Genomic DNA, 18,055 nt, shown 5'->3' on the forward strand with positions numbered 1-18,055 from the left:
TTCTAGGACCCTATGGACCTCTCCAACGAACTCTCCTGTAAGGCTGGGAATTTTTGCCAATGTTGCAACCCCCCACAGGTTTTTCGGCCAGAGATTTTGAGGTTTTCTTTTCCTTCTCTGGAACCCTGGATTGTGCAGTCTGTCTCCCTCCACAGCTGTTCCTCCCAGTTAATCCACATGAATGTGGAACTGCCCAGATCTCCAGCTGCCACCTTGTCACCAGTTTTCTCCACCTGTTCTCTCTGCCCCAGCTGCCCACCTCCACCCCTCCTGCCAGTCTAGGTGAATGTTTCTTCTTTAGCTCCTTGGTTGTTGGACTTCCATACAGTTTGATTTTTCTGGCAGTCTGGTTATTTATTGTTTTTAAATTTGTTGTCCGATTTGGGTTGTGTGAGAGGACAAAGTATATCTACCTACACCTCCATCATGGCTGGAGGCTGATATTTTTTTTCTCTTCATTCTTGTGTGTGATTTCTGGGATTGTGTTGTCACAATTTCACTGACACTGAGCCTTCACATTGCTGTAGAGATCGTCATCATCCCTAAAAGATGATGAAATGCAAGTGAACGCTGAGCGCACAGGGAGCTGTGGAGCAGATGGCTCCTACTCAGTGGTGACGATGACTCTGTAATCTCCCAATTCTCCATTCGGAGAGTCATGTTGGCATTTTGGGTTGGCCATGAAGGTAGAATTGACGCCACAGAAACGGGCAAATGTCACAAGTCCAAGGTCTCTAAAACAGGTGTTTTCAGAGCAGCACACCACCAGGCTGCCCCTTCCAGGGAAGACATTGCTGGGGAAAAGCACAGGTAGCATCTGATGGAGACAGGAAGGACTGCGGGAACAGGGAGGGTGGTGGCACTGGGTTGCCTCTGTATTTCCCAGGCTCGTGTCTGACTTAGTTCATTTAATCAGTTATTGAAACCAGGTTAACTCTGTGAACTGAACAGATATAGATTCAATAATACCCATCTAGTAATGTGATTATAAATATAGAACATTTTATTACATAACAGTGGAGAAGGGCATGAGGTTTTAGATACGTGACTGAAAGCAGCCACGGGGGACGGACCTTCATGTAAGAAAACAAGGGGGGTTGTTACAGGAAGTCAACAAAAGAAGGGAGACAAAACACAGATTGAATGGAGGAAGAGCCCTGCACAAGGAGCACTCAGTCACTCCCTGCACCCAAACCTTGTTTACTCCCCTGGACAAATCAGCAGACAGTTCCCCACCTGGGGGCCAGGCTGTCCTTCACCACCTCCTGGGTCATCGGATGGGCTCCACGGCTCCCCCACGCTGGACACCATCCTGTCCCCTCCGTGTTCACGTCCTGGCGGCATTACGGACGTCTCTCCCTCTTTAGATCCTGAAACAGCAGCACCTCGAGGACCACCAGACCAATCCAGCCGCGCCCATGAGGAGAAAGTCTCCTGTGTGTGGTCTTGATGGTGGGAGAGGAGGAAATACAGGGAAAATGTCAGAGAGGCCAGAGCAGAAAAAGTCACCTCAGGATCCAGGATGTCCACCCAGGACACCTGCCTCCCTCTGGCAGGACATGGCGCTCTGCACCCTGTCCCGTAACCGAATGTTTCTCCTACTCCCCACCCCTGGGGACTGACTGGCTTTTTGATGGGCTGACGGTGTGGGCTGCCCCTGAGAATCATGAAATGAGGCTGTGAGTGAGGACTCGGGGAGACACAAGCCTTCCTGCTGGGGTCTGCGCCCTCTGATGCCCCCTTCACACGTCATAACTTTTGCATGTTCGTGTCGTGAGCCTCTTCTCAGCCAGGCTCCCTGTCTCCTCCTTGGGTTATCTCAGCCTGCCATCTCCGGAGTCAGAACTTGTTCTGAGTCCCTTTCATAGGAGCTCTCCCCTGGGAGTTCAGGGTGAGGGATGAGAACGGTCTCAGTAGGGAAATAAGGAAGAGCTGTGTGTTCTGGGTTTAGTGGGAGGCAGAGAACTCATGAGCTTATTGGTCTACGGCTGAGAGTCACCAGAACTCAACAGCTGGGGACCCGGGGCCCATGGGGGGAGGGGGCTGGTGTCAGGGGTTCCTGCGTGTCCCGTCCGTGGAAACCCCCTGGGTGCCCTCATTTAGTACTGCCTCAGACTCTCCAGGGACCGGGCCCTGGGCTGCGGCGCCCCGGGACGAGCCGCGGGAGGGGGCCCAAGCACAGCCTGACTTCCTCGGTCTCCGGGGATCCCCATCAAAGACACAGCGCGGCTGTCAGGGTCCTTGAAGGCGGCTCGCAGGGCTGCCATCACTTGCTCGGATTCACAGCCCATCGACAGGATCTCAGTGACCATGTTCTCAGAGGACTGACCTGTCACAGCGCGCTCGGTGCACCTTCAGAAAGGTTTGACGGGGAAGAATGTCCGGTTGTCCCGACCGTCGAGGGGGCTCCGGCCGGCTCTTCTGCAGGGCTCATGGGTTGCACCAGCAGGTGCCGGTTCAGAAGATGCAGCAGGTGCTGTCAGGGACGCTGGAGGGGCAGGTGCAGGTGCGGGAGGCGGCGGGGGAGGGACCTGACTCACACTGGGGCTGCGCGGGGTGGGGAACTGATCCCGTGCCGGTTGCGGGGCGGGGCCTGGGTCGGGGCGGAGCCTGGGGCTGGGCGGGGCCTGTGGCTGGGCGGGGCCTGGGTCAGGGCGGAGCCTGGGGCTGGGAGGGGCCTGTGGCTGGGCGGGGCCTGTGGCTGGAAGGGGCCCCTCTTGCCTTGTAAAGGAAGGTTGTGGGGGTGAGGGTGTCACATTCACCCTGCGAATGTGTCCCTCTGCCACTGGAAACCGTAGGGCCAGGCTGCGTCGGTTGCAGTGAGGCTGTGCAGGGACACAGCTCCATAGTGACAGTTTTTGTGCCAGGCTCAACTGCAGGCAAGAATTTTTCAAGTTTTTACTTTGAAGCATTATTTCTTTCATAAAGCATTTGAAAGATGCTTTGATAAATGAGGGAAAATTCCCTGTTACTTCTAAAGGGTTTTTCATGATGAATTGGTGCTGTATTTTAAGTTTTGCATCTGTCGCTATCTTTCCTTCTTTTTTGTCATTACTTCTAATATTTGAACACCAGCGATTGATTTTTTAATATGAAAACCACCATGCATTCCATAAAACACAGGCCCGCGCGGTCGGGAGAGATTATCCAGTTCCTGTACAGATGCATCTTGCTGACTCTTTTGTTTCGGACTCTACCCCTGAGCTCACCTGAGAGCCTCCTGTGATGTTCCCTCTTTGCAGCTCCCTCGTTTGGTTTCCTTATCCATTTACTTCTGGCCTGATAAACTGTGCTGGGGATGTGCCTTTCTCCTCCTGTCTCAGGAGAAGCTTGTGTAAGGCTGTTGGGTGTATGTTCATGTCTGAGTGTGGATGTAGTCCACGTCCATGCAGACGTTTGTGTGTGTGTGTGTGTGTTTCATACATGCATACGTGTTCAGAAGCATTTACCACAGGTTTTGAGACTCTGAGTTCACTTTGCAGGAAAATTTTTTAATTATAAATTGAATATAATGAACATACATGACAGCACAGAGCTTCAGATTCCACCCACATATGAGTAAAGCCATAGAGTCCTTGTGCTTTTTTTGTCTGACTGATCCCACTTAGCATGATACTCTCAAGAGGCATCCCTGTCATTGCATTTCATCTTGTTGCGGCTGAGCAACAGTCCATGGCCCAGACACCACGTCTGGCCCAGACACCACGTCTTTATCTCAGCGTTGGTGGAAGGACACTCAGGTTGTTGCTATGTCTTTCCCTTCTTCTTCTCTAAGATATTCATTCATGGTCCTTAACTTTCCCTTTTGTAGGTCTGATGTATAACATTTACAGTATCGTTCAGGGAGAGCATGCGCCCACTTCCATCTGGTTCTAAAATCACACATTGATTCTTGAGAAGTCTGCTGCTTTGATTCCAAGGTGTAGGGGTAGTAGTTGGCTGTGATTGCAGAAGCAGGGGGCTCCCAGGGGGTCCCAGAAGCTGCTGGGGGTCCATCTCAGGTCACCAGGCTGGCCGGGGCCACTGCTGAGTGTCCTTGGGGGCAGCTCCTGTGCCTTCTGGAGCCCCTGCAGGCCCCTGCCCTGGAGTGTGGGGTCTGGGCCCTTCCTGGGCTAGTGGACGGCCAGAGCAGCGTACACACTGGGCTCAGCCGGGGGCTCGTCTGACGGGGAGGAAGGGGGGGCACCTGTCTCCCGTCTGAGGGTCAGGTGGGTCAGCTGGGCGTAGGTCACCTCCTGGGCCTGGAGCAGGGGACAGTGAGAGGGATGAGACGTGGCTGGGGCTGGGGAAGCCTGGGACCTGGAGAGGAGGGGACCCACCTGACTGTCCATCTGTCTGTGCTTTTCTGCTTGTCTGCCCTTCCTGTGCAACATTCTCCATGAGAAAGAGGAAGGAGCGGAGGCCATTCCCTGCCAGAACCTTGATCTTGAGTGATTTGACTGGGTGTACGTCACTCCCTGGGGGTCGTCATTGGCTTGTTCTGCTGCAGAGAGACAGTGAGACAGAGACGGCATGTCCTCGATTCCGCTGTTGAATCCTCCCGTCAAGCATCCACATGGGGTCAGAGTGAGGATTTAAACTTCAGGTCAGATGAGGTCACTGTCCTGATGGAATCTGCAGGGGCTTCCTGAGCCTTGGGGCATCTGGGGCGTCTGTGGTTCTGACTCGTAACCTAACCCACTGTCTCTGCTCATTTGGCTCCACCCACTCGGCCCCTCTGGCTGAAGCGCATGTCCTGCCTCAGGACCTTTGCACCTGCTGTGTCCTCTGCTCTCCCCCCTCACCACGCACTCCACCCCCTGCTCTTGCTTTATTCTCCTTCACAGCAGCTGGCCCTCCTGACGCCATCACCTGTGTGCAGGTGTCTCCCTCGCCCACAGGTGGGCTGGACGAGTGTGGGGACAGGCAGCTCGGGGCGGCACCGCGGCCCCTACATGGAGCCGGTGCCCAGGGAGCTCCCGTCACGGCGGCTGCGTGACTAAGTGAAGGGGCCCTGGGGCCTGGGGTGAGTCACTCATTCGCGCCTCCTCCTGAGACCTGGGGCTGCCCAAGGTCACACAGGGGACGAGGGGCCAGCCCAGGGGACCCCCCAGGAGGGGCCATGAGGTCCCAGGAAAGGGAGGAGTGAGTCACAGCAGGACGGCCTGGTGCCCAGAAGGAGAGGTCAGTGTGGACGCTGCTGAGAACCAGGGGAGGGGAGGACAGGGGAGGGACCATTGGAGTGAACTGGGCAACAGGAAGGTCCTTGGAGGCCTGGACAGGGGCAGGGGTCTCACCCGAGGGTCCAGCTCCACGCCCTCCCCAGCCTGTGGGTCCTTCACAGCAGCTTCTATATTGGAAGAATGGGGTGTGTCCCCTGGCAGAGACCCCAAAATCTCAGGGGTGCAGGCACACCTGCTCGTAATGGACCACTCTCCCAGGGGTGAGGTGAGGGGCCAGGTCAGACAGTGTGGACTTCAGTCCCTCTCACCCCTGACCCCACACCCTCCAGCTGTCCCCTCCCCCATGGTCTCCTGGAACCCCTGTGCCCCTCCCCCAGGGCAGCCGTCCCTTCCTCTCAGAGGGGCTCTTCCTGGGCGTCCACAAGCGGCTGCAGGGATAGACGTCAGCCTCGCTCCGGGCTGGTCAGAGGGACAGTCTCCACCCCGGGATGGGTAACCTCTGTGTGATTCCAGAGGAAAGAAGGAAACTTCAAGACATTCTTGTGTGTATGTTTCTTATTTCAGAAGATTGAAAACCATCATAAATTAACCTAAATTTATTTTTACATCTTCTGACATTGAGTGTTTCTTTTCGTGATTTTTCGATTTCAGATTTCTCAGCTGACCTTTCTCAACTGATCTTGATTCCTTCTCTCCTGTGACCCTGTCACCCCGTCCCCTACTCACCTGATGTCTTGCCTTTGCTCTGACTCTGGTGTCGGAGGAAGAGGAGGAGGGCGAGCAGCAGGGTGAGGGCCGCCGAGACCCCGATCAGCACCTTCCAGTACCACTGCAGACCCTGGGCTGGAGTGACGTCATGAATGAGCCAAGATGCCCTTTCATGAGCCCCTACTGTGTGCGAGGCACGTGCTGGGGTCTGTGGTTCGTCTCCTCTAACCTCACAGCCCCCCTGCACCAGGGATCGCTGACCCACCGCCCAGTCCCCGGGGGCTCAGAGAGGTGAGCCGCGTGCCCCGGGGCCCCCAGCCTGGCCGGGGCAGGGCAGGGACCGGACCCCGGACGTGGGTTCCCTGTGCTGCCCCCATGCTGCCCCCTGGGGACACCAGCTCCGAGCTCTGGGCTCCTCCTCTGCAGGGGCCTGTCCTGTCCCATCTGGAGCGGAGGGTCCTGCCCTATTCCCTGCCCCCCAGCCCAGCAGGGACACAGGACTGGTAGGGGCGAAGAGTGAACTCTGTCCCTCCCGGGATCATGTCCACCCACAGGGCTCTGACGTCCCCTTGGGAAGGCCCGACTGGGCTGGGGCTCTGCCTTCCTGAGCTCTGTGAGGCCCTTCATGTCACCTACTGTCACCGCAGGCCTGTGAGCAGGAAGGGACCAGGGATGCACAGACGTGAACCCGACGCTCAGAGAAGAGAAGGGACCGTGGGCCCCACAGAGGGAGCCGCAGAGCCGGGACCTGACCCAGGACTGACTCCAGCCCTGGCTCCCTCCTCTGAGCTGAGCACCTGAGCTGAGGGATAGACCTGGAGGCCTGCAACGCATGTCTCCCCTGTCCCTCCATGTATGGTGTCACCGTCACTGTTACAGAGGGGACTGTCTCCATAACATCACGTCCTGGGGGGCTTCCCTGTGAGGCCCCTTCTCCCTGGAGGTCAGAGCCAGAATGGAAAAGAAATCTAAGCTCTGGGCCACGAGTCTCTCCATTTATACTTGGAGACACTGAGGCACAGAGAGGGGGAGGGCGTGTCCAAGTCAGAGCCTCCAGAGGAGCCTGAACTTCCAGGGACCCAGGCCCTGTCCCTGTGGACACACTCGCCACCTCCCCACAGAGATCCACCCTCACTGGTTTGCAGACTGACTGTGTTTGGAAAGGGGGACGAAGGGCCAATCCTCAGAGCCCCTGGCACCCCGTGGTTCCCCTTGAATTTGTCCTCGACTCCTAGCCCACCTGGGACTCGGCCTGTCCACCCCAAAGATCTGAGGGACATTGAATTCCCTGCGACTCACAGCAGCCCTTCGGTGGGCGGTGCTCTCTCTGAGCAAAGGGCCCACTGACTCACCGCCTGTGGAGGTGGGCCCTGGGGGGGGGCCGGGGCCCCAGAGGGCCCTGGGAAGGAGGAGAGAAGGGGGTGAGATTCTGGTGTTGACCCTTGGGTCCCAAATCACCCAGACTCTCCCCATGCACCTGCCCGTGGCCCACTGTAGGCCCTGCTGCTGAGCACCTGGCATCTTCTGTACCAGGTGGGGGGAGGGGTGGGCAGGGGTAGCAGGGTCTCCGAGGGGCAGACGCCCTCTGGGTGACCTTCCCTACAGCCCCCTCCCTCCTGTTTCAGCCCATAATTCTTCTGGAGAGAGGACCCTGAGCTAACAGCCCAGAATGACAGGGTCAGGGGCCTCACCTGAGACCAGGAGCTCCAGGGCGTCACTGGGCTGCGACAGCAGGTAGGGGCTGCTGTGGTTTGCGCTGTAGCACCTGTAGGTGCCCCCGTGGGCCGAGGTCACGGGCCCCATGGAGAACTCTGCCTGGTGCTGCTGAGCTCGGGGCTGTCGTCTGAGCCGCAGGGGGGGATCGGCCGCCCCCTCCTTGGTCAGAAAGAAGGTGTCCCTCGGGCTCCGTGACTGACACAGCAGGGTCACCTTCTCTCCTGAGGCCACCGTGGGGCCCGGCTGCACCAAGAGGGAGGGTCTGTCAGGGAGCCATCCTAGAGAGAGGGGGCGGGTGAGGGGCTGCCGCCCACCGTGTTCTGACCTGAGAGTCACCAGGCCCCGTTCTGAGGACCCTCCCCTCTGTCTCTGTTTTCTCTGCATCTCCCCCTCCCCCTCCCATCCCCTGTCTCTCTGTCTCTCTCCCTCCCTGGGGACCCCACACCCCTTGTCCTGGCCATCACCACCTGAGACCCCCAGCAGGGCCTGACCAGACTCTGGGTCCCTGACTGAACCCGCTGACTCCTCACCTGCCACCAGGACGTCCAGGGGGTCACTGGGGGCCGACCACTCGGAGGAGAGGCTGTGTCTCCCATAGCACCTGTACCGGCCCCCGTGGGAGCCGCGCACCGTGTCCAGGGGGAAGTCGGCTTGAGAGACCCCCGCCTGGGGCTGCAGGGCAGTGCTCTGGGGGGTGTCCCGTGCCCCCTCCTTGGACAGAGCGAACCTGTCATAGCCGAGGTCCGAGCGGCACTGGAGGGTCAGGCTCTGTCCAGCAGCCACGATGGGGCCCTGCTGGGTCAGGAGGGAGGGCTTCCCTGAGCCTCCTGCAGGGACCAGACGTGAGTGACAGGGGCTGCCCCTCCCATGGACCCTCCCCCTGGCCTGGCCCCAGGTCCCACTGTCTCTCTCTGTGTCTCTGGCCCAGGAGCCCCTGCTCTCCCCTCTCCCCAACCTCTCACGTGGGCTCCCCTCCCAGCAAGGCCCCCAGTAACCTGGCTGGTGCCAAAGCCCAAGGTAGGCACGAATTAGAGATTCACCTGAGACCAGCAGCTCCAGGGGGTCACTGGGCTGTGACCACTCCTGGGGTCTGTCCGTGTAACAGCCATAGCACCTGAGCCTCCACCGGTGGCTGGGGGTCACGGGGCCCACAGGGAACAGGGCCTGGGACTGCCCACTGGGGTGTCGCTGTGAGTCCAGGGTCCAGGGGGGCCCGCGTTCTCCTTCCTTCGTCAGAACAAACCTGTCAAAGCCTTCCCGTGAGCCACACTGGAGGGTCACGTTCCCTCCTGAGGTCACGACAGGGCTGGGCAGGGCCGAGAGGCTGGGTTTGCTGTAGGCTCCTAGGAGAGACGGAGGCAGTGAGATAGATGGGGATCACACCCCCCTCACATCCCCCAGGGCTGGGCTGTGAGGGAGACACCCTGGGAGCATCCCCCTCCCTGAGGGCAGGGCCTGAAGCTGGGACCCCTGAGTGTCCTCTCACCTGTCACCACCAGCTCCAGGGGGTCACTGCGCTCTGACCAGCAAGGGGGCCTGTGATAGGAGCAGTAATATCTCCCCACATCATAATCCATCATGTGTGTGATGGAGAACTTGACCTTGTCGCTGTGACCCAGTGGCTTCTGTGTGCGCCAGGGCTCTGAGCTTCCTTCTTTATACAGATGGTACTCACGGGCCTGCTGGGTCCCCTGACACCACATGGTCACAGGGCTCGACAACAAGGTCACAGGGCCTTGTTCAGCCCAGAGGGTGGGTTTGGGGAGGGTCCCTGCAACGAATCAGAAGCTGGGTCACAAGAACATTTTCACCCCCCTGGAGCCTCCCAGCCGCCCCTCATCTGTCAGACAGATTCGTTCTTCTCTTTTCCCACCTGCTTGGGGGTTGGTCCCTTGTCCCCAGTGAGGAGGGGGACACGTGGCCCCTGAGGACAGACTCACCTGCCTGCACTGGGGTCCTCAGGCCCACACTCAGCCCTGCAAGAGAGTCCCCGTGAGGGGTGTGCCCTGAGTCCTGAGCAGAGCCCCCCTCCCCGGGAGCCCCCTGAGCCCTGGGTCCTGACAGAGCAGGGCTCCCCCTCCCCCCCGACACTCACCGAGGCAGAGCAGGGCCGTGAGGGTGGGGGCCATGGCGTCTCCTCTCTGAAGCCCGCTGTGCAGGAGGAAGAGACCACGGAGTCCTCAGGGTAGACAAATACACAGGGTGTGGCCACTGGGAGGCTGGTCGTCCCTGTCACGGGGTTGTCACGTCAGCAGTGTCTCAGGAAGGGGGACAGCATCTCCCCAGGATTCCAGCTCTCATTCTCATGATGGAGAAAGAAACAGACCCTGACCCTCCTGAGACGCCCCTTGCAGGTGAGGTGACCCAGGCACGTCCTTCCAGGTCAGAGCCTCCCCCACAGGGTCCCCTCCCCCTCTACCCAGCCATCAGCACCTCCCTGCAGGTTCTCCCCGTGGACAGTGGTCACCCAGGCCCTGGAGACGCTTTGAGGACACGGGGGTCCCTGTGCCTGCAGAGCTCAGAGCAGCAGAGACACGGTCTCCTTCTTACTGTGCTGTCCAGGAGCGTGTCGCTGTGACCATGAGCACAAAGGACACATACAGGGGAGTGGGGGAAGGACACAGGCCCTTCCCCTGGCCCCAGAGTGTGGCTTTTGTCTATCCCAGCCACCCTCACCAACTTCGTATTTCTTAGCAACAGCGCCCATCCCACATCCCTGGGAACAAGCCTCTGCGTGGTCCCTGCCCCCTCAGTGTCCTTTGGTTCCTGGTTCAAGCCTCTTCCTCAAGCTGTGGTCCTGCCTTTGAGCTTTAGGGAACATTGATTTGGATTTTTTTACCTAAAACAGATTGTGATTGAAATGTCCACCACTGAATGCCCAAGTGATCTGGGTGCTAATGTCCTGACTCTGCCTCAGTTTCCCCATCTGGATCAGTTGTCGCTAACCGCAGTCCCCACAGTGGCTGTGGGTCAGGGGGGTACTTGTCTGTTTCCAGACCCGATGAAGACGTGAGTGGCCTGGGACATGAGTAGGTCAAGGTGTCCAGGGTCAAGGGCACAACTGCTTCATCCACTCGGGACCTTGTCTGCTCTGAATACTAAACACAGCTACTCACGAGAGCTCTAAAGTATGTAGGAACCGACATGTCTAGGAAAAGAGAAGTGAAAGTTTCCCAACAGAGGGGGACCCACAGTGGAGGACAGAGGCTGCCATGAGTGACCCCCATGTGGGGACCGTGTTGTAGGGTGCATTTCAGAGGGACGGGAATCAGAAAACTAAGACGCACGGATACCAGAAAGAGCGCGTCCAGTGGATACGGGGAGTTTCAGGAGGAGCGGGGAGACTGAGGCCCGTGTCGGCCCTGGAGACCGCGGCGCGGGAGTTTCACAGGGAAGCAGGGAGGCCCCGCAGGGCCGGGGGCATGGCTGTGCTGTCGGAGGGAACGGGCGTCTTTATATTATTGGCAAGAGGAAGAAAACGATGGAAGCTGACTTTCAAACAGACAAACAACATACTACAGACAGGGGGCATACATTCACGGATTTAACTGTAAATGTAGGATTCCACGCTCACTCGAATTTTTATAAAAGACCAGGTGAAAGCGTCAGAGGGGAGAAGGCCACTGGTATGAGAAGACGGAGGCACGTCTGACTTGCTGGAACTCTTGCCTCACATGTTAAATCCACCACGTCAGGCTCTGAGTTCTGAGGGCTTGGCAGGTAGATCTGAAACCAAAGAGAATTTTCCCTCCTTGTATTACTCAAATTTCATCCTTCCTGTGAAATAAGATGTTTTCAATTATCGCAGTGAACATTCTCAGACATACAAGGTCTCAAATACTTTGCTGCTTACATGCTAACTGAAAGCGAACTAAAATATGTACTTAACCCAAAAGAACAATAGACAACAGTAGAGACAGAGAGATGGAAAAGTGAGAAAAATAATGACATAAAAATAAACTTTGCAAAAGTATATCGTATATACATTCACATATATATTTATATTTAAGATGGGTTAAAAGTATTTGGAGTGTGTGTTTGCATGTGTGAGCGAGAGAAAGAGACAGACACACATAGAGCTTTTGAAACTAGATACAAAGAATTAAGTTAGTGTGTAATAAGCTTTTCTCATAGAGGAGAGGACAAAACAAAAATGGTTCAAAATTATAAATTCTGATATTAACAATGGGGATACCTATCGTAATTGGAAATACTCATACAATGTCTAAACTGGTTGATGTAACTATGTAAAACACAGTTGATTCAAAACTGGGCTGGAAAATTTAGCAAAGAACTAATTAAAATGAAACTTATTATTTAAATAAAATGGTGGCAAACATTCAAAATGATTGATTTATCATCAAGTGTTGAGACTTCTGCTCAAGATGGTGGCAAAGTAAACACAGCACTCACATCCTTCCACAACCACAGCCAAATGACTACTAAACTACAGAACAATTGTCCTTCATAGTCGCCTGAAATGCACCTGAACTGAAGGGCTACAACTAAGGGTTTAAAAAGAAGCCACACGGAGACAGGTAGGAAGGCTGAAGACATGCAGTGGTCTGGTCCCACACCCATGCAGACAGTTCAAATTCGGGGGCATATCTGGACTGCGCAGGTCCCCTCCATGGAGGGAGGGGCCCTAGCCCCACACCAGAATCCCCAGCCCAGGGTTCCAGTGATGGGAAGTGACGTCCCCTTCACTTCTGGTTGTACAAACCAGCCAGGACTGTGGCTGAGTGAGAGAGGCTGCTAGTGTCTCAGGTTTCCTATGGACGGGCTTGTGCACGGACTCGCCCGGCCTCACTCCCTCTGAGGTCCAGCCCTGGGGCAGCACCTCAGAGGGCACCAGGGACAGACGGGGAGGGACCAAGTGGTCTGACGTGGGGGCCAGACCTTGAAGGGGAGCTTCTCCCAGACAGAGGTACTGAGTCCTCCCCACGGGCACAGGCTGGTGCCGAACCTGGGCCTCCATCCACCTGGCTCAGGCTGTTCCCTCACCACGATGATTCCCCGAGACTCTGCCCCACCTGGCCTGTCAGTGCACTTAAGCCACTTCCAGTGGGTTTTTCATACTAATGGCTTGTTTTGGCTCACACTGAAGTCTCCCAAAGGTCTACAAAACCCAAACAAGCAGCGCCTGGCCTCAGTGTGCCCTGTACCTCAGCTAAGTGTCCCCAAGCCAGGCAGTAATGACAGCCAGCGTCGGTTGGCAGTGTGGCCTCCCCGAGGCACCTACAAACCCAGCCCAGGTGGCAGCCACTAGCCGATGCCTCCATAGCTCATGTTAGGTGGTCCCGGGGTGGGCACAGATGGTAGCTGACTTTGGCCTGCACATCCCAGGGGGCCTCAGAGCCAGCACACCAGAAGGACAGCTTCGGACCACATCAGAGCACCATGCGATCACCCCCACATGTGACACGCTCAAGGGGTGAACTCAGAAGTCACCAGAGCCCTGCTGTCGGTAGTTTGCCCCATGGGGTCCGCCCCTGCCCAGCAGTTCCTCTGCTGTGGTTTCCGGCCAGTCCTGACTGTTCATCAGCCTGCAGATAAGTTCTTCTCACTGACGTGTCAAGAGCACCTTTGCAGGCCAGAAATGATAGGTACGAAATATACACAGTGATTAAAAGCAAGAACCTACAACCAAGATTTCTCTACCCAGAAAAACTGACATTTAGAATCAAAGAACAGATACAGAGTTTCCCAGAAAAGAGGAAGGAAATGGAGTTTATCATCACCAAGGTAGTATTGCAAGAAATGTTCACGAGTCTTCTTCAGGAAGAAAAAGAAAACAAGATTAAAATGTGAAATAAAATGACAGTAAATACATATCTGTGAACAATCAATTTAAATGCAAACAGATAAAATGCTCCCATCAAAGGATATAGGGCAGCAGACTCAAGAAGGAAAGAAGACCCACAGACATGCTGTCTCCTACAGACTCACTGCAGACTGAAAGACACACAGACTGAGCATCAGAGGATAGAAAATCATATTTTCTGAGAGTAGAAACAAAAGGAGATTGGAGTAGCAATACTCATAGTAGACAAAACTTACTTTCAAACAAAGGCTATAACACGAAACAAAGAATACTGGTACTGAGAAGATTTAAGAAATAGTAATGTGCAAGACAATAGCAGAGAGCAACAGAAAAACAGGCAAAAATCTTTAACATGCAACTTACAAAACTTGTCATCCAAATGTACGGTGAACTTTAAAAAGTTTCTCAGCTTTGTACATCACCAGAAAGTGAACATTATTATCAATACATACATGGAATGGCTCTTTCACTACTTTTGTTTCCCATATAAATTTTAGAATCAGCTTGTCAATATTTAAAGCATAATCTTGAGATGCTTCATTTTATATGGGCTTTTTCAAAATGTTTCTGAGAAGATACTCTTGTAACTAGGATTTGAAGGTCCAACTCTTTTGTCATGAAAAAGGCAGAATTTGGGGCATTCACATTTCTTAGGCTCATCTATTCTACTCAGCAGAGTTTTACATCCTTCCTCACAGGACACTATGAAACAGGAATATTTAACATATTAGGCTATGACTAATCTTCTTGATGTGTTTGCAGAACTCAACAAAGAATCAGCCCCATGCACTCATGGGTACTTTTCTGTGACTAAAATGAATATGAGGGGAAACCTCATTTCTCGGACAAGGTGAATCTATCTTCCTATTGTCTTCAGCTCCATTACTACCCTCCTTCCGAAGGTCTCTGTCCTTGGACCTCAATTGATCTCTAAGCTGCTGTTGTGTGTTTGAAACGAGCTCTACTTCGTACTGTGGAACATGTTTTTGGTTCTCAACACACCAAAAGAGCAAATGCCACCATGCGTTTAAAATGTAATTGTAGTGCATGTCAACTACTGAAGAAAATGTATACCTATACAATATTCTGCACAATACTTGGAACCCATATACTCATATTTCTCTTTCCCTGTACATTAAGTTCAAAGACCTCTGGATAAGTTGCACAGCTGGCTGACTCCTAAATGGGTGGAGCTGTCTGCAACCCAGTGCTGAGTTCTCTCTCGGCCTCTCAGGATTCCCACAAAAGGAAAAGTTCCTTAGTATAGATGATGGGGGTCCATGGTCTTAAGGAAAATCTTTTAGACACACATGCACATTTCTGGGCCAGACTGGGCCAGGTGTGGAACTGGAGAGCTCTCCTGACTTGCTGGTTCCCTGATAAAAATCTTTAATTTATTTTGTACCGTAGGGTGGGTGCCACTCATCCATCAGGGAATGCAGTACCGTCCCACGGCAAGTTCTGTAGCAGAGCTCTTGAGAATTTATCTTTCACTTGTTACAGTGAAGCTCAAGAGACAAAGCCACAGGATGTGGTTGGCAGTGTCTTCTGTCCCCACACCACTGTACTGTGCAAGGCGCCTGTCACAAAGGAAGAAAACAAGTTCTCTCACCCTAAAAATAGCAGGTGCTGAGCGTTTCACTTGAGCCACCTTAGTCAACAGGCTTCATGTCTAAAGTGTCACATTTAGTTTTCCTAAACTCTACAATCACGTAGTGACTTAACACAGCTTGCTGTCCCTTGAAGTCCGTATCAATTATACAATTTATGATATTCAGTATTCTTTGGCCAACTAATATATATAATGATTAATAATGTGCAACTATTTTCAGAAGAAATATGAACTCCATCACCCACTTAGTGTTTATTAGGCCTAGTACCAGCTGCATATATTTTTTGACTCTTCTGCCTAATAGAAATTAATGTCTTGGACAGTTTGGTTCTGCATTTCTAGAAGAGAACAAAACATGCAAAATCTGCTTTTATTGTTGTAGCTGAAATCATTTGTTGTTTATGAGTCAAAAGTCATTTCCTCAGTTCCTTGTGTCATTATGGAGACAGAGACAAATTATATATATGCAGAGAGAGAGAGAGAGAAAGAATGAATAAATTAGATTAGTAGGTTGTCTCAGCCAAAGACAACTAACTGAGTGGTTTAAGCCAACAGAAATGTATTGTATTGTCTCACACTCTGGAGGTCAGAGAGGTTGATTGACAGATGGAGATACATTGATAGACTGACTGATACACATGCATGTAGACACACAGATGTAGATAAATGAATACATACATACATACGTAGGTAGATTCATAAACTCTCCAGCATTTGTTATCAACAGGTTCCATTTCCTTTCCTGCTCTCTAGGTTTTTCTTAGCTCAGGCTAGAAGGGAAATGTTTATCCAGCTTTATAGAGGTATGATTGACATATAATGTTGTATATGTGTCAAACGTAATATATGTGTACTTGATACATTTATATATGCAATATGATACCATCTTTGTTCTAGCAGAGTGGCCCCCAGTGCTTGGGACCATCCATGGGTCATAGGCAGGGGATTCCCCCCTGTATAGACAGAGAGGGACCCAGGGCCTCGCAGAAAAGGAGTGTCAAGGTGCAGGTGAAGGCTGGAGGTGTGGTCTCTGCCCCGTGTTTCTGTGCAGGCTCTGGGATTTCTCTGTCCACTTGCTGAAGTCCATGGTCAGCAGTGAGCTCTCTCCCCTGTGTGCCCTGAAATAGGCCGAGTCCAGTATGTCAGCCATGGGTGCCTGTCCCTTGTGTGTGCATGGGACGCTCCCCTCGGACCAGCCCTGGTGGGCAGAACATGAGCAGATGCTGAGTCTGAGAGAGTGGACGCCAAAGGAGCAGGGGCAGCTGCCATAGACCCTGAGGAGCCTGGCTCCCAGGGCAGCCCCGGGGAACCTGTGGGGGACCAGGCGTGCGCAGGCAGAGACTTCCTACAAGACGGGCGATAGAGAGATCCTAGTAATGACCGCGCTGTGGGCAGCCGCCTACTGATTCTGGGGGCTGTCACATGCAATGAAAGAGAAGCAGTAGGAAAATATGAGAGTAACTTAAGATGATCGTGTGTAAATATCTGAAAAAGAGGGAGTTTTCAAATTTTGAGCCAAAAATTTTTTTTATAGAAGAATATAATGAGTTAAAAATATGAGAGATGAAATACCCAATAGAATGGATACATTAAAACAATTCTTTCCACCAAGGAGGAGACACAGCTGAAGGTCCAATTATGGTTCTATATGGAGTACAATATAGAAGAAAGTTCCAGAATGCGGCATGAGGAGACCAGAAGTGGGGGTTTAAGACACTTGGGGACTAGAATGAGGAGGGCCAATGTTATAGCTATGGTATCAGACAGAAAGACGTGAGCATGACATTTAGTAACATCTCCAGAGATAAATATTTAAACATTTTACTGAAATAAGGAAAACCAACTAAGGGACAGGGGGCATGTATTTAAACATGAAATCTGTATCTTGTCTTCTTGTGGTAAATGAAGCGTAAATTAAAACGGAAAAAAAATATATTTTACATTGAATTGTACACATTAAAATGATTAGGTTTATGATCTGTGCATTGAACTAAAAAAACATCCAGAACAATTGCCTGGGGTCCTAAAAAGAAGTCCTCACATTATTTTCTATGGAAAATGCAAGTTGCTATAGTGACCAGCTCGCTGGGAGCAGACTCCCTCGCAGCGAAGAGCGGCCGCAGCGGACCGCAGGGACGGGCCTCCCGGGAGCAGACGGTCAGTGAGGAGCGTGCAGGGAGCCCCGCAGCTCTGCCATCCCCGCTTCCGAATCCCCCGCTCCGGGGACTCCTGGGCTCGTTGCTCTGAAGTTGTCGGAGGTGGTTCTGGGTATTTCGGTTTCCTACAAAACTTTCTGCCCTGGAACCGACCCCTCCATCTCCCACATGGCTGAAATGCAAGGCCTCCCTCAGCGCAACTGCCCAGCCAGCCCACGGCAGGGGCCACGGCCGCCCCTGCCCGTGCCTGCGGCCCAGGGCTGAGAGCGCGCCTGCGGCAGCGGGGAACCGGCGCCCCGGCAGCCTGGTCCTGCTGGGCCCTGGGCAGCCTCCCCGCCTCCCCCGGCCCGGGTCTCCGTCACTCCCTGGGAGCTCAGCCAAGTCGGGAAACGCCGCCTCTGGGACACGGGGGGCCACCAGGGAACCCCTTGTACCCTCAGCCAGGAAAGATTCATAGTGTGTGTGTTACCAGGGACGTTTTAGCCGTTTAAGGTCCCACAGCGAAGGGGAAACTACGCATTGATGCTCCTTGTTCTCGGCGATCTTGAAAAAATACACTCCCAAAAGTTCCAAATAGTTAATAAAGTTATTTTGTTTGTATTCTGTGACCCACGCATCATCTCACGTAAGCTTCACAACTACTTTGTGGGCTCATATTCACATTTTTTTTTAACAGAGGCAGAAACTGTGCCTAAGAAAGGAAATGTGACTTGTCCACAGTCCACATGCCTACGTGAGACACTCAGCTGGAAGTGATGGTTCACACTCCCAGGCGGCTGCGGATCCCACCCACTTCCCCTGGAGACTCCTGCGCTGGGAGACGGCAGAGCTGCGGGAGCTAATGGTTTATGTGCAGGTGCATGTAACCAGCAAGGAG

General features: G+C 53.5%; 1 protein-coding gene across 1 annotated transcript; it reads right to left on the minus strand.

Annotated features, from left to right (window-relative positions):
• Positions 1-1,598: 1,598 nt before the first annotated feature.
• LOC129082624 (leukocyte immunoglobulin-like receptor subfamily A member 6) lies at positions 1,599-9,715 on the minus strand. Its single transcript, XM_054588359.1, has 7 exons — positions 9,682-9,715; positions 9,527-9,562; positions 9,073-9,357; positions 8,627-8,929; positions 8,117-8,413; positions 7,562-7,864; positions 1,599-1,657 (listed from the first exon to the last, which is right to left on the minus strand). Exons 1-7 carry the CDS (start codon positions 9,713-9,715, stop codon positions 1,599-1,601), a joined length of 1,317 nt encoding a protein of 438 aa, XP_054444334.1.
• Between the last annotated feature and the right edge of the window lie 8,340 nt (positions 9,716-18,055).

Source organism: Pteronotus mesoamericanus, unplaced genomic scaffold, assembly GCF_021234165.1.
Source record: "Pteronotus mesoamericanus isolate MK-2021 breed Mesoamerican mustached bat unplaced genomic scaffold, CSHL_Meso_final scaffold_128, whole genome shotgun sequence".
Lineage (NCBI taxonomy): Eukaryota > Metazoa > Chordata > Mammalia > Chiroptera > Mormoopidae > Pteronotus > Pteronotus mesoamericanus.